A 15,304-nucleotide genomic window follows, 5' to 3' on the forward strand; every position below is an offset into this window, starting at 1 on the left:
GGAGAGTCTTGCAGTTTGAGATATATTTGTGAAATTTCATTCAACAACTATTCATTGAGTCAGTTACAGTGAATAAGACCCTGAGTTTACTTACTATAAATAACTGATATAGGGAATTATCCAGATTCCAGAGAATGATACAGATTTGGGGGGAAATGAGGGAATTTCTTGTTATTTTAGAGTCTTTTTTGTTTTAAAGATTTTATTTATTTATTGGACAGAGAGATCACAAGTAGGCAGAGAGGCAGGCAGAGAGAGAGGAGGAAGCAGGCTCCCCGTTGAGCAGAGAGCCTGATGCAGGGCTCGATCCCAGGACCCTGGTATCATTACCTGAGCCAAAGGCAGAGGCTTAACCCACTGAGCCACCCAGGCGCCCCCTTATTTTAGCGTCTTAAATCCGAAAACATGTTAGTTTACTTATTACTAATACTCCTATCAAACTGTCACTATGGAGCTTCCTACTGTCAATATGTACAAAGACATGAAGATTGCTTGGAGTAGAGTTCTAGAAGAGAATACAGCAGAGATATGACCCACTCTTTTGGGACTGCCACACCAAACCAGGAATCACCTGTGTCTCACCAATCAGAACATTCTGGTTTTTGGGGGTTTTTTGTTTGTTTTGTCTTTAAAACAAACACGCCTTTGCGCTATGTAATCATGTTAACGGCTGGTAGCCAAAAAGTTCTTTTTGCTTGCATCTGCCTGTGTCTGCTCTCTCAATTATGTCTGAAACACCAACTCTCTGAGAGTATACCTTAATCTAGGAGGAAATGGTTATCCTTGAATACACCTGTATGATCCAAAGGGTCTCTATCTTGGCAGATTGTTTTATATTGATTTGAATTTATCGGTATGGAAACAATTGGCAAAGACAGCAAGCAGTATGTATATCACTCCGATTAAAAAAAAAAAAAAAAAAAAAAAAAGAGCATAGGGGCGCCTGGATGGCTCAGTCGGTTAAGCATCTACCTTCAGCTCAGGTCATGGTCCCAGGGTCCTAGGATTAAGTTCTGTATCAGCTCCCTGCTCAGTGGGGAGCCAGCTTCCTCCTTTCCTCCTCCCCCTGCTTGTGCTCTCTCTCTCTCTGCAAATAAATAAATAAAATCTTTAAAATTAAATAAATAGATAGATAGTATAGGCTTGTCTATCCTGGCAGTTAAAAAAAAAATCTTGGTAGTTTTAATGCCAATTTAGTGAGCTAAGTATTGAATTAGAAGCCAGAATTCCAGTTAGTGCTAAAACGGAATCACTGAGTAACCACAGGACTTCCTTCTTGGCCAAACTGAGGGAGAAAATGACTGTCATGACTAATACTAATTAGATGGTTACAGATCAGTAGCTTCAGTGTTTCACCCACTGGTGCAAGGCATGTGTGTGGCAGCATTCAGTGATTTTGATGATATTTGTGCCCATCCAGGTAAGAAAATACCAAAATTGAGGTCTACTGATACCCTAGAAAGAATCTTAGAGAACATAAACTTTACTTGTATTTTAACTTACTCATCTTAATATTTCTAAGGTAATATTTTCATACGAAATCCAAACAATAAGTCCCTTTTGTATCTTTTGGTCACCAATCAAGGCTCCTTTCCTCTCCAGAGATAACCAGTGTTAACTAGCTGTTACATAGCCTTCCATTCCTTTTCTATACAGATTCATAAATGTCTTTTCATTAAATACATGACTTCATACTGTACATATTTGCTTATATTTTCACTTAAAATGGTTATAAAGAGCTCTTTTTATCTACATTTTACTCCCATCCCTTCATCTAATTTAAGCTCTTCATTTTGCAGAAGCAGAAACCTAAGTCTAAAGTAGTAAAACGATTTTCCCAAGGTCCGATAGCTACAGAGCAGGGACCAGAGCCCAGCCAGTATCTTTAAAATCAAACAAAAATCAATTGTTATTTAGTGAACAGAGTTTGCAGAAACTGAAAGGGGGAAAAACCCACTCAGATCCAATCTCTCTAATGGTTAAACTTATTTTTTCCTCAGTTTAGTTTGTTTCTGTCTGTATGCTGAACTTTTTTTTACATGGTTTCAATCAAACCACGAATTTGACTGGTGTTCACTTGTTCACTTATCGTTAATCAGATGTTCATGTTACTATGATGGTGACTAGTTAATTAGCAATGAATGGTGACCTAATATTTGACCGAGTAGTCAAGGCCTCTTCCCACTGTACTGAAGCCCCTCCTATCATTCCTCAAGTTCCCACTACTTGGTTCACCTCCTAGATCCTGGATCCCGTCCATTCTCATCCCTGTCAAAGCCATTTCTCAACTCAAAGAGCTCCCCCATCTCCACTCTGGGTCTCCAGGGGCATCTTCTTACTCTCCTGGACAGAGGTCGCCTCGGGGTTCCCCGAGGTTCCCAGGAGGAGGCTTCACCTGTCAGGCCTCGAAAGTCCAGGAAATGAGGGTCGCAGCTGGCCACGCCCCAGGGCTGTCCCGGAACCCCCAGAATTTACAGGCGTAGAGAGAATGCAGGGGTCATGGTGGGGTCACAGCGTGAGAGACGCCCCAACCTTTTTCACGTGACCCTGTTTCCCGTGGGGAGGAGCCCGTTTTCCTACCACGGGGGCGCTGGGGCCAAGGGGCGAGGGGCTAAGGGCCGTCTCCTTCCCTTCGCAGGGACTCCTGGGCGTCGCTCTGGGGCCTGGGTCGTGACGCCATCTGTCCGCGACGGGGGCGGAACGCACTTGACGCCATCTCCGGGCGCCCGGCTGGGGGGGCGCTGGGTGTGGGGCGGCTCCGGGGCCGGGGATGGCGGCGGCCGCGGTCGCGGCGGCTCCGGGACGAGCGGGAGGAGCCCAAGGAGCGCCGTGAGATGGGCCGGTGAGTGTCTCCGGACGTGGGGGCCGCTGGACCAGCCTCACTGAGGCCAGGCAGGCCTGGGCTCGGAGCTTAGGAGGAAGTGGCCCCCTGGAGCCCATTGCCCCGCCGGACCGGGGCCCGAGAACCGCGGACCCGGAGAGCAAAAGAGGCCGCGCCTCGAGTCCCGCGCGCTTTTCTCCGGCCGGGCCCAGAAGGCGGCCTCAGGTCCCGGCACCCCCGCGGCTGTGTCCCCGCGGGCCGGGGTGTCCGAGTCTTTGGGGGCGGGAAGGGGCCCCCAAACAAGGAAGCATCGCCTGCGGGGCCTTGTCCCTGTCCCTCTGCTTCAAGGATCGACTCCCCACCCCTAAACGTTAAATTCCCGATTTCGGGCCCTACCCTTGTTGAAGCAAGGATTGCAGGATCACTGGAAGCCATAACCCACAGTCTCTTCAAGCTCCACTCATTTCTGGCGGGCGTACTTCTCGCCCTCACCGAATTTTGGGTTCATTCTCTTGATTCTGGGCTCTCACTAGCAGCGTTGGCAGCTCACCGGAATAGACTCCCTTCCCCGCCAGCTCGGTTGGGGTCACAAGCTGCATCTTCCTTCTGAGAAGTCTTCATCGAGCCCCGCCTGAGGCCGAGATTTCAGATTCCGAAATGTGTTTTGCGTTGTTGGAACCTGGTGCACAGACTTGGCTCTTTGTTGTCATTCCTTCAGACCTCTTGCCTTTTTTATCCAGCCGTGTTTGGCTAACCTAGAGGCAGATTTCCCTTAAGGTTTTAATTGCAGGAAGCAAAGATCATTCAGGGATTGGAGATGTGACCCCAATTTCTGTTGCGAATGAGAGAGAAGGCTAATTGTTTTTTCGAACTGCTGGTGAAGAAGGGATGCAAGACCCGTGCCCCCTGTGTAATTTGTGTTTGTGGAACTGAGAATTTTTCTTTCCCCCTTGTTTTCCTATCTCATCACCTTTTCTTGTATATACACACCTTGCCTGTCTTAAGAGATAAATGTTGCTTCAGATTGGTTAGAGGCTTGCAGTTCTGTAGGACTTGGACAGAACAATGGATAGTTTCTCAGAGTACTGGTCAGTACTGCTTTATCTGTTGTCAGAGATTACAGCTGTTTTCTTCACTGCTTGATGTTACTGACATGTGTAGATTCAGATATTGATACTTTATTTTTATTTTTTTAAAGATTTTATTTATTTATTTGACAGAGAGAGATCACAAGTAGGCAGAGAGGCAGGCAGAGAGAGAGGAGGAAGCAGGCTCCCTGCTGAGCAGAGAGCCCGATGCGGGACTCAATCCCGGGACCCTGAGATCATGACCTGAGCCGAAGGCAGCGGCTTAACCCACTGAGCCACCCAGGTGCCCCCACATATTGATACTTTAATGTGAACTTTTTTCCCCATTGTTAATAGCTACCAGGACCCAGGCAGTGTTTGCATTTTCTGTCACACCTGATTCAACACTTGGTACAAAGTTGTCACTCAGAAAATTTGACACACAGGATTCTATTTCTTCTATCCTGAAAATCTGTTAATAAGGCTTCCCCTTGAGTGACTCCCCCTTGACCTCTTTTTCTGCCCCAGAAACATAAATAAGTGTTCTTTTTCCTCTAGTGGCACTTTTTTCATTTAAATAACCTCCACATCTGTATTTTTCAGTGAAGATTTTATTTATTTATTTCACAGAGAGAGACAGCAAGAGAGGGAATACAAGCAGGGGGAGTGGGAGAGGGAGAAGCAGGCTTCCTGTTGAGCAGGGAGCCCGATGTGGAGCTTGATCCCAGGACCCTGGGATCATGACCTGAGTTGAAGGCAGATGCTTAACGACTGAACCCAACCAGGCACCCTGGCATCTCTGTTTTCTTCAGCCCTGAATAAAGGTGAAATTCGTGCAGTTGATTTTTCCAGCTTCCCGTTGTTCACATGGGAATAATGTTGAATCTTACATTTTTAGTTGCACATTTACCTGAAATTGGGATTAGTGGTAAATTTAACCTTTGGGGAATAAGTACAGGTAGAGAATGAAGAATAAAACATTCAGGAAAACAGTGAAACTTGACACACCTTGAAAAAATTTTTTCAGGGATGTCCTTCCACAAATTAGAGCTTGAGAGATAGCCTTTTCTCTATTCAAATGCCTAGAAACTTGATAAATGTGCTGTTACCTCTGGAGCAGAGCATGAGGTAGGGACTCATGGACTTTAATGTTTTTGTGGCTTTAGAATTACCTTGATGACCCTGGGGAAGCGAGAGGCTGGACTCCTGCTTACGTTATTCCTATTTCTGTCTTCTAGGCTCCCAAGGCAGCGGGGAGGACACTGCTTCTTACTACAGCTGCTCAGAGGCACTACTGGAAGCTCAGGTAATAGAGGGAAATTTGGATACCTTGTTGCCAGAAGAAACACTGAGATGCATCAGTGGAAAAACAGAGCAGTGTAACATCCAGATCTAAAGAACTGGAGCCTTGATTGGAAGAAATGGGTGACAAAGTTCATGCATTGAAATGTTTGGACCAAAAGGGTACTTTATGACAAGGGACAAACACATGTGACAGCAAGAGAAAAGGGGGAGAGAACTTTCTTATGAGTAATAGAGACCTAGACAGGTTTGGAGGAATGGGACAAGAATTTAGGAAGTGGTACCTAGAGCAGACCTACAGTGGAAAAAGAGCAATTGGCAAAAGAAAACACACAGAGAAAAGAAAGAGAATGAATGAAGAAAGTACACTGAAGATGGTTACTGAGAAGAAAAGAAGTTTTTCTAGACGTGGGCGGGGGGAGGAAGTCTATATGTGGTCAGAAGAGTTTTGTTGCTGTTTAGGGAAGAGCAGAAACAAATACATTATAGAACACACTAGTACAGTCACTTGCCATAGGGCCCAAGTTTGAATGTAGTATTTCATGGAGCACAGAAGATGCCTTTTTTTCAGTGGCACTTGGGTCTTTGAGGTAGTGGTGATAGGAGGCAAAGGAGGATGAGAGTTGAACCAGGCCGGGGATGGGGGGATGGGGAAAGGTTAGATCACAACCCAAACTGGGCTGGGGAAAGGAAGTGAGATTGAGGTCATATGTTGGAAAGAAGATAGCATGGTAATCTTTGGTGATAAAAGGAGAAGCTTAGGAAAAAGAACCAGCGGCAACAACCATGTGGTCAAATCTCTTTGGGGAGAAGGCTGGGAAGAGTCAAGGTCCCCATCAGTGGCACACCTGATCATGAAGCTGTTGGTCTCTCTGGGGTTGTAGAGCTCACAGGTTGTTTACGAATTGTTGAATGATTGTTCCTGTAGCTCTCTCTGGTTTCCTTGGCTGTTTCTTTCATGTCCTGGGCTGGATGAATGAGGGGAGGGGAGCATCCTTGTTTGCCCCTATATCATGCCTTTTTTTCCCAGCAGTCCCCTTCGTTACACCGTCCTCTGTGGGCACAGTTTCTGCTACTTCTTTTGACTTGGTTGGCCCCTAGGTTACTTTTCTTTGCTTCTGATTTGTTCCCTAGCAGATGTGGGCGCCCCAGCCAGCAGCAGAGAGGGGTGCAGGGGAGCCACAGAGAAGCCCCTTCTGATGCCCCAAGGAGCAAGCCGACCCCTTCCAGGCTCCGGGAACACCATAAAGCAATATGAAACCTGTTCATGAGAGGAGTCAGGAATGCCTTCCACCAAAGAAACGAGACCTCCCCGTGACCAGCGAGGATATGGGGAGAACTACCAGCTGCTCAACTAACCACACACCCTCCAGTGATGCCTCTGAATGGTCCCGAGGGGTTGTGGTGGCTGGGCAGAGCCAGGCAGGAGCCAGAGTCAGTCTGGGGGGTGATGGAGCTGAGGCCATCACTGGTCTGACGGTGGACCAGTATGGTATGCTGTATAAGGTGGCTGTGCCACCTGCTACCTTCTCCCCAACTGGTCTCCCATCTGTGGTGAACATGAGCCCCTTGCCCCCCACATTTAATGTAGCGTCTTCACTGATTCAACATCCAGGAATCCATTATCCCCCAATCCACTATGCTCAGCTCCCGTCCACCTCTCTGCAGTTCATCGGGTCTCCTTATAGCCTTCCCTATGCTGTGCCGCCTAATTTCCTCCCGGGCCCCCTCCTTTCTCCTTCTGCCAACCTCGCCACTTCTCACCTTCCACACTTTGTGCCATATGCCTCACTCCTGGCAGAAGGAGCCACTCCGCCTCCCCAGGCTTCATCCCCAGCCCACTCATTCAGCAAAGCCCCTTCTGCCACCTCCCCACCTGGGCAGTTGCCACATCACTCGAGTACTCAGCCACTGGACCTTGCTCCAGGCCGGATGCCCATTTATTATCAGATGTCCAGGCTACCTGCTGGGTACACTTTGCATGAAACCCCTCCAGCAGGTGCCAGCCCACTTCTTACCCCTCAGGAGGGCCAGTCTGCTCTGGAAGCAGCCGCTGCCAACGGACAGAGACAGCGAGAACGAAATTTAGTAAGACGGGAAAGCGAAGCCCTCGACTCCCCCAACAGCAAGAGTGAAGGCCAGGGACTGATGCCAGTGGTAGAATGTGTGGTGGATGGACAGTTGTTTTCAGGTTCTCAGACTGCACGGGTGGAGGTGGCAGTGCCGACACACCGAGGGACCCCAGACACCGACCTCGAGGTCCAGCGGGTGGTTGGCGCTTTAGCTTCTCAGGACTATCGTGTGGTGACAGCTCAGAGGAAGGATGAGCCCAGCCCCCTCAACTTGTCGCATCATACCCCTGACCATCAGGGTGAGGGGCGAGGGTCAGCCAGGAACCCAGCAGAGATGGCCGAGAAAAATCAGGCCCGAGGGTTCTACCCTCAATCCCATCAGGAACCGGTGAAACATAGACCTTTACCCAAAGCAATGGTTGTAGCCAATGGCAACCTGGTGCCCACTGGAACTGACCCAGGTCTGCTGCCCGTGGGCTCGGAGATCCTGGTGGCATCAAGTTTGGACATGCAGGCCAGAGCCACCTTCCCAGATAAGGAGCCAACGCCACCCCCCATTACCTCCTCCCACTTGCCCTCCCATTTCATGAAAGGCGCCATCATCCAGCTGGCTACAGGGGAGCTGAAGCGGGTGGAGGACCTCCAGACCCAGGACTTTGTGCGCAGTGCCGAAGTGAGCGGGGGGCTGAAGATTGACTCTAGCACGGTCGTGGACATTCAGGAGAGCCAGTGGCCTGGATTTGTCATGCTGCATTTCGTGGTTGGTGAGCAGCAGAGCAAAGTGAGCATCGAGGTGCCCCCCGAGCACCCCTTCTTTGTGTATGGCCAGGGCTGGTCGTCCTGCAGCCCTGGGCGGACTGCACAGCTCTTCTCTTTGCCCTGCCATCGGCTGCAGGTGGGAGATGTCTGCATCTCTATCAGTTTACAGAGCTTGAACAGTAACTCAGTTTCTCAGGCTAGCTGTGCTCCCCCAGGCCAGCTGGGTCCCCCCCGAGAAAGGCCTGAGAGGACAGTCTTGGGACCCAGAGAGCAATGTGACAGTGAGGGGAAGAGCCAGCCGCCAGGTGAGGGCCCCCAAATGGTAGAGCCCTCACAGCCGGAGCCTGGTGCTCAGGCCTGCTGGCCAGCCCCAAGCTTCCAAAGATACAGCATGCAAGGGGAGGAGGCACGGGCTGCGCTGCTCCGTCCCTCTTTCATTCCGCAGGAGGTAAAGCTGTCCATCGAAGGGCGTTCCAATGCAGGAAAATGAACCTCTCTCCCAGACCAGGACTGGGGCTTTCCCCCAGAGCTGGGCCTCAGCGTGAGCAGGCAGAGGATTTGCACATGCCGAGCAGGGAATGGCTCTCTTGGCAGTGAGATTGGGGGGAAAGAGGAGGCATGAAGGCAGCCTCCCAAGGCAGGGTCTGTTGCTTATTACCCCGTGGCATCCTTTCAGGGCAGCCCCAGAGGGTGCTGTGATGGGGAGCAGCAGGCCTGAGCTAAGGAAGGATGGGGGTGCACACACGATAAGAAACATTCCAAATATCAGGGCCCCCCTGTTCTTTCCTCCCCATCCCTAGCTCCTGCAAGGGGAAGGTCGGGCTTTGGGGGCAGGTGGCAGAGGGAGGGAGCAAAGAAAGAGCCAAAAATGATGATCCACAGCTTATAGTAGCAGTTCAACTGTCGGAAGTTTTTTCCTTTCTTTTTTGTGGTGGGAGGGGAGGAAGCCCCATGATCGGGATTAAGAGGGTTCCCACCCAGAACTCTTCTTTCGAGAGCTGTGCACTTTAAAGGGTGATTTTGTTACAGATGTCTGTGGGTTTGTGGGGGAGGAGCGCTCCTCTGCGGGACTCGGCTTGATCCTGTGCTTCAGCCCTTTCCATCCCCCCACTGTTCCTCCCCCAAGGCTTCTAGCACCAGAAGAAAGAGAAGCCCCTCCAGGGTTCAGAGTGAAGTACTACTTTGGCAGGGACCCAGTTAGGGGACTTTGGGAGAAAGACCTGATGGCCAGGTGACCGGGCTCTAGGCAGGGCTTCTGGAAAGGTAGCTGACCTAACAGAGCTCCTTGTACCCAGCATGCCAGACCTACTTCGAAATCGTACTGAATTTCTAGTTGGTAATGGTGACTTTTGAAAGAACCAGTGGACCTTTGTCCCCAGTCCCCTACTCTCCTCCTCTGTCTATGTTGTGCCTAAGTGCCTGCGCTGCCCCAACCCTTCTGCTGCCCTGTCCTCTGCATGGTGTCTTGACCTGGGCCTGATTTGTAGCTGCACTGCCTTTCCCCTTCTGCAAAACCGTTTTTGTCCACTCTGACCAAGACCTCTAGTGTTTGGTGTGGAGGGGGTCTCTCTGATTTCCTCTTCAGTTATATTCCCTGTTTTTCAAAACTCATAATCATGTCCCCTCCTCTTCTGCAGCTGAACAGCTTGGTAGAGAAACAAGAAGGGAACTGTGCCCTGGGTCAGGGCAAATACCCCTGGCTGGGCAGTGCCCATCCTGGTGTTTTTACACAGCCCCTCCCATCGTATTCCCCCTTCCGTCAGCATTCAGGCTTCTGCGAGCCATCCCCTCCCACAGCCAGCTCGAAGGTTCTGGGATAGTCAGTTTCCAGTACCCGAAGTCTCCTAGGTCTCATTTTGTGGTGGAGCGTTCCTCTGCAAAGAGCATTCTCAATCTTAGTTGCATTTCACCCCCCCCCCCCGCCTTGTGTCTTAAGTCCACATTTTCTTCACAACTTTTAGCATCAGCTTGGACTGTGGGTTTCCACTGGGTATTGAGAATTAGGCTCCCCCACCAGCCTTCAGGTGGGTGGGTGGGTTTTTTGTTTGTTTTTCAGGGGTCTTTAGACTCTTGAAGCAACTCAGGGTATCGTCCACCCCGCTCTCTGATGAGGCTTCTCTCAGTGTATGATCCTGGCATTTCGTTCAGAAATGTACGTGGACTAGCCGAGGCCTTGCCTGTCATCAGGAGTCCCAACCTCTGAGGTCTGATCTCTACTCTGTCAAGGACTTCAGGCAAGTCTTGTGACCTCTCGCTCTTTCACTTCCTCCCCAGCTGCCAAATGGGGATAAATAATCTTACCTACCTCCTGGGGGGAGGGGGAGTTCTGAGAATGGAGTCATTCTTAGTGTTCAGGTGCTAAAGGTTGTTCTCCTGGGGGAACAAAGTGACTGAGACGGCTTGTTTGCTACAAGCCCTATACACCACTGTTTCATTCCTAGAGAGCAGTCAGTCAGGTTTCAGAGGCCCATCCAAAAGAAGCTGCTGACCTGACTGTGAGTACTTCAGTCTCTGGGTCACCTCAGAACCAAACACCAACTCTGGTGAGCACTCAACCTTGTATGCGTTTGGGATCCTCACCTTTCCCTGCTTTGTCCCCCATTTTCTCTGAATGCTGCTTTCTCTGGCTTGTTTCCTACCCAGGGGGCCTGTGGGGCTAAGTCTTTGAGGAATTCTCTCAGACGATAGCCCTTGGGAGAAGACCTCATCTCTGCCTGTTCTGTGATCAGCTCATTCCTAGGGATTATTGTATGCACAGGTTTCTCAGAAATCTTCCTCATAGGAAGGCCCACCAACTGAATACAGTGGCATGCACACAGTAGATACTCAAGAATTGTCCATCAAGGACACCAGTTGAGCTTCCTCCTGATGGGAGCAAACCCATGTCCAACCAGACAGTAGTTTAAACCAAGTGACCCTCCACTTCTCAGCCTGGTAATTTCCACTTAATCCTGGAAAGAGAACATCTTGTGCACATTGGCAGGTTGGGCCCTGACCTTTCTGCTGCTGTTCCCCTTCTGTCTCTTGCCCGTGAAGGAGTATCACCAGCTCTTCTAGTACCATGCCATGTGTATGTGACATCTTAATACTCGATTTGCTAAGCTACAGAGGTGTCTTTTGCAAAGTATGGGCTCCCAGGAAAAGAAGCTCTCTGCTCTAAATCTTGGTCAGAGCTGTGGCATTCCGCTTATCTTTTACCTCCGGTTCCGTCTTTTCTTCTTAGTATGAGAACTAAGAGGAGCCTGTGGTGGTCTGTTCTTCCTTAAGGAATTTCATAAGTTGGCAAGAGACCGAAGAGTGGTATTGAGATAGCAAACATTTTAGTGGGAAGCTGTCAGCTTTTTGGGAAAAGGCATTTGAAGAAGGCCAAAGCCACTCCCTTGTCAGTGGTAGGAAATTCCCAGAATTGAGGAATAGAAAGGAGGACCGTTAAGCCGCACTGACCAGGAATGCCTGTATCAGTTGGGGAGTAGAGATCAGGTAAAGGATGGGTAATATATCCAAGTGTTGGGTCATTGTTCCTATCAAGATGTACATGGTGGACATGGTTGGGGGGAGGCATGGAGGGTAGTGGCATGGGGGAAGGGAATTCAGAGCTGAATACTTACACCCAGGGGGAGGGGCCCTAGCAGATCTGGTCTGACCCTTCTACAGTCTTGGTCCCAGTTGGTCATAACACCAAGGGCTTTGCTCTTGTGCTGCTTTGCCACTGCTGCTGTCTGTTCACTGTCCTGCCTGCTACCCTTTATAGCTCCCTCTCCCTCCATGTCTGACCATATAGAGGAAATCCAGGCTTCCTGTCCATTCTTAACTGTGCAAGTGTTATTTTATAGCAAAGTCATATTGAATAGGGATAGTATGAAATGCTGCTGGTGGGCTGGTGAATCCAAAGGGATGTGGCTTCAGTGCTTGTCAGGAGTCCTGAGGCTCCAAACACCTGACTGTCTTGAGGGAGAAGCAAACAGGTCTTATTAGTGGGCGTTTTCTATGTATTAACTGCTTTCCTTTGTGGTATCTTAAATCCTGTTTTTAAAAATAAATGACGGGGAACTGGGATAGGGCCTTTGTCAGCGTGGTAGGGTTAGGGTCATCTGGCTCCAGTTACATGGATTCTGGGACTGAAGAGAGTTTGAAGTTTGACCGAAATAGCCCCTTGGTGGGGTTTAGTTTTATTTTTACCAGTGGACATCATAGGAGAGAAACAGGGTGGTGGTATGATTTAAACCTGCAACACGCAGGCACGTTGGAGAATTGAATGATCACACTGGAGATGAAGGGTGGACATGAGCTGACTGGGAAAGGGCCTGGGTCCTTGGGAGTAAAGATACCTGATTAACCGAACTGGCCATGGAGATGAGGTCACAGTCTTAAGAGCAAGTAAGTTGGGTAGAGGCCAAGTTTTAGGGAGACTGCTGGCCTCCTAGGGCTGAGTTTACTAAACCACACCGAAGCTACAATATTTTCCAGATGGGAAGAAGTGTACACTACAGTTGAAGAGCTGGACTGTGCAAGGTTGGATGTTGACCAGGAACCTATTAGCCCTTTTTGCTGGGAAGCCTTCACTGTCCAGCTTCCCTGGGCTCGGGAGGGCTTCCCACATTATGCAATAATAAAATAAGCATCTGGGTCTTTGCAGCTATCAGTTGCTCTTTCAACTCTAGGGTTCGTCTTTGGGCCAGAAACTGGATCTGGGCCTCGGATGACACTGACCCTCGAGATGCTAGAGTCGACTGCACTCTCTCCTTACCTGCAGACTATGCACAGTGCCTGGGGCGGAAGGAGGAGAGGTGGTGCGGTTTGCCCTGCTGAGCCTCCCCAGCAGGAACAGTAGTAATAAATGCACTTTTCACACTAAGGTTTCTTTATTAGTTCTTCTGTTAAGCCTAGATCCTCCCCCGGTAGGTTGCAAACTCAAAGTCTGTGTGATCCCAAAGCCATTCTACTGCAAATGCCCAGCAGTGAAGATGGCCTCAAATTGGGTTCCTGTCCACAGTGTGTATGACAGCAGCCCATGTGCCTTTACCTATTGTCAAACTTGCAAGCATTTGTTTCTGTCTTTATGACTGTCACGGGGACTGAGGTTCTTCACAGAGTGAGCTGGTCATACCGTGGTTTTACACGCACTCCCTGAACAGGGAGTTTGCACGTAGTTGTGAGCTGTGAGTGGTTAGTGCATTGCTGGGATTGCTGAAGGCAGGGTCCATCCCTCGTTTGCTTGATACTCACACTCGAAAGAATATAGGTTGTGCTGGGAAGAGACTGACTGTACTCGTGGCAAACTTGAAGTATTAAAATAAGGCTGTCCCCTACAACCTTCCTAGTCACACACAGGATCCCTGTAGCCAAAACAGTATAAGTTCCAGCTGCAGAGAGTGGGCTGCTCTCAGCTTGCACAGCACCTTAGGGGAGGGAAGAATATATGGATAGGGAATGGGGTGGAGAAAGGAAAGTGGGAATGTTGTCATCGGGTGGCTTTAGGGTCCTGAGGAGTAAAGAAGGACTGCACTGGGGAGGTCTGGATGGATCTGATTTGTGTAGGAGTTCCCTGTAGATAAATTACTGATCCCCCAACTACTATCCCCAGTATGTAATGGCTGAATTAATATGTAATCAACTGCATTGTATCTAAAGCCTTAGAACTAGTCAGGTGCTCCCCCCACCCAGTACCATTTCTTACCCTCTAATCCTACCTGATCTTTAACAAAGCATTAATAATTCTAAGGATAATCTCTATTTTGTTGTGCTTTTTTGTAACTGTTTTAAATAAATCAATTTGTACTGTATATTTGTACTTTTGTGAGATCCTTTTTGCTGTTTTACCATTTTAAGTCTCTGTACTTGGCTACACACAGATTGTATTTTTATTGTTAATGCTCTTCTTATGGATACCTGCATTTAACTTGTGGACTATGTAAACACAATATATATCAATATCTATATATCTATATATCTATCTATATAAACTACTAGCTTTTCCTTCTGGTGTTTGCGCCTTCTTCTTATCCCAGCCTCAGGCAGTGGCTGTTGGGTGGGGGATAGAAGCCCTTCATGGGAGAGCTTGTAATGGCTAATAGTGCCCATCTTTATGTGGTGGGCTCTGACCAGATCTGCACATTCTGTTGGTGTGTCTTTCAGTGACCCAGAAGTCTACCTATAGACTTAGATACTAGTACAATCAATCACAAGGGCTTGTAGATGTCCTCCCTGCTGGCCTTTTCTCCAATTCTTTTCTTTCCTCGGGAATGCTGCCAAAAATTGTTGGAATACATCAGCTGCAAACATAGCTACCGCTTTTTTTTTTTAAACTTTAAAAAAATATATATTTTATTTATTTGACAAGAGAGAGAGAACGAGACAGAGAACACAAGCAAGGGGAGTGGGAGAGGGAGAAGCAGGCTTCCTGCTGGGCAGGGAGCCTGATGCGGGCGTCGATCCCAGGACCCTGGGATGATGGCCTGAGCCAAAGGCCAACTGAGCCACCCAGGCGTTCCTAAACTATTGCTTCTAAACTAGAAAGCTTGCCAGTAGTAAGAGGTGAAACACTCAGATACAGGAGTGTGACTCAGATACAGTATTTACCAGGTGCCACAAACCATCCTAAGTTACATATATTAATAACTATATCATATTAATATATATTATATATTATAGATTGATAGTAATTTGTTGCTCATACTATTATTTCCATTTTGTGTTTGGGGAAACCAAGAGAGAGGTTAAGTAACTTGCCCAAAGTTAGTTTTTAAATGACGGTGCAGCTTTTTAAATCCAGGCATTGGGCTCCTGAGTTTGTATTAGCTCCTAGTTTGCTGTGAAGATTAGAGATAATTCATGTAATGTGCTCAGAATAATCTTTAACGCATAGAGAGTGCTCAACCATTTTGAGGCATCCCGAGTAGGACTTCAGTATGGGGCTCTGTGACAGAGGACATTTGACTCAATTAATTACTTTCTTTCAAATGTCCAGTACTTTTGAATAAGCTTAAGATTTTTATTTTCCCAGAACAGAAATCTTTCAGCCTGCTTGGTAGGAATTAACCGTAGCTCAGTGGTGGGAAGGGGGTCAGTTAACACTATTAAATAGCCTTAAACCTATGGAGGTCAGAGAGGAGTCCAAGTTTCCTTGTTATGATATTGGAAGAGGTCCACATTCCTGGCATAGTTATTTTTCTGGCTACAAGTTAACTAGGGCACTTCCTTCTGGACCTCGAGATCTATAATTATCTAAACTGTACACAATCTTTGGTGCAGGCTAAGGAAAATTCTGTACTTGTTCTGTACCA

The 15,304-nt window shown here is 48.4% G+C and overlaps 1 protein-coding gene across 2 annotated transcripts; it reads left to right on the forward strand.

Annotated features, from left to right (window-relative positions):
• Positions 1-2,697: 2,697 nt before the first annotated feature.
• On the forward strand, positions 2,698-13,997 carry ATXN1L (ataxin 1 like). Of its 2 annotated transcripts, none has more exons than XM_082708546.1 (3): positions 2,698-2,842; positions 5,127-5,194; positions 6,325-13,997. In XM_082708546.1, exon 3 carries the CDS (start codon positions 6,445-6,447, stop codon positions 8,509-8,511), a length of 2,067 nt encoding a protein of 688 aa, XP_082564672.1. In that variant the 5' UTR covers positions 2,698-2,842; positions 5,127-5,194; positions 6,325-6,444; the 3' UTR covers positions 8,512-13,997. The 2 variants fall into 2 exon arrangements, with proteins under 2 accessions (XP_082564672.1, XP_082564671.1); XM_082708545.1 differs by having other exon boundaries at positions 2,701-2,842; positions 6,328-13,997.
• The last annotated feature ends 1,307 nt before the right edge of the window (positions 13,998-15,304 follow it).

Source organism: Mustela nivalis (assembly GCF_964662115.1).
Source record: "Mustela nivalis genome assembly, chromosome: 18".
NCBI lineage: Eukaryota > Metazoa > Chordata > Mammalia > Carnivora > Mustelidae > Mustela > Mustela nivalis.

Bases quoted from the DNA above. Each gene is read 5' to 3' on its own strand.
- ATXN1L (XM_082708546.1), top strand. From the start codon at position 6,445: ATGAAACCTGTTCATGAGAGGAGTCAGGAATGCCTTCCACCAAAGAAA.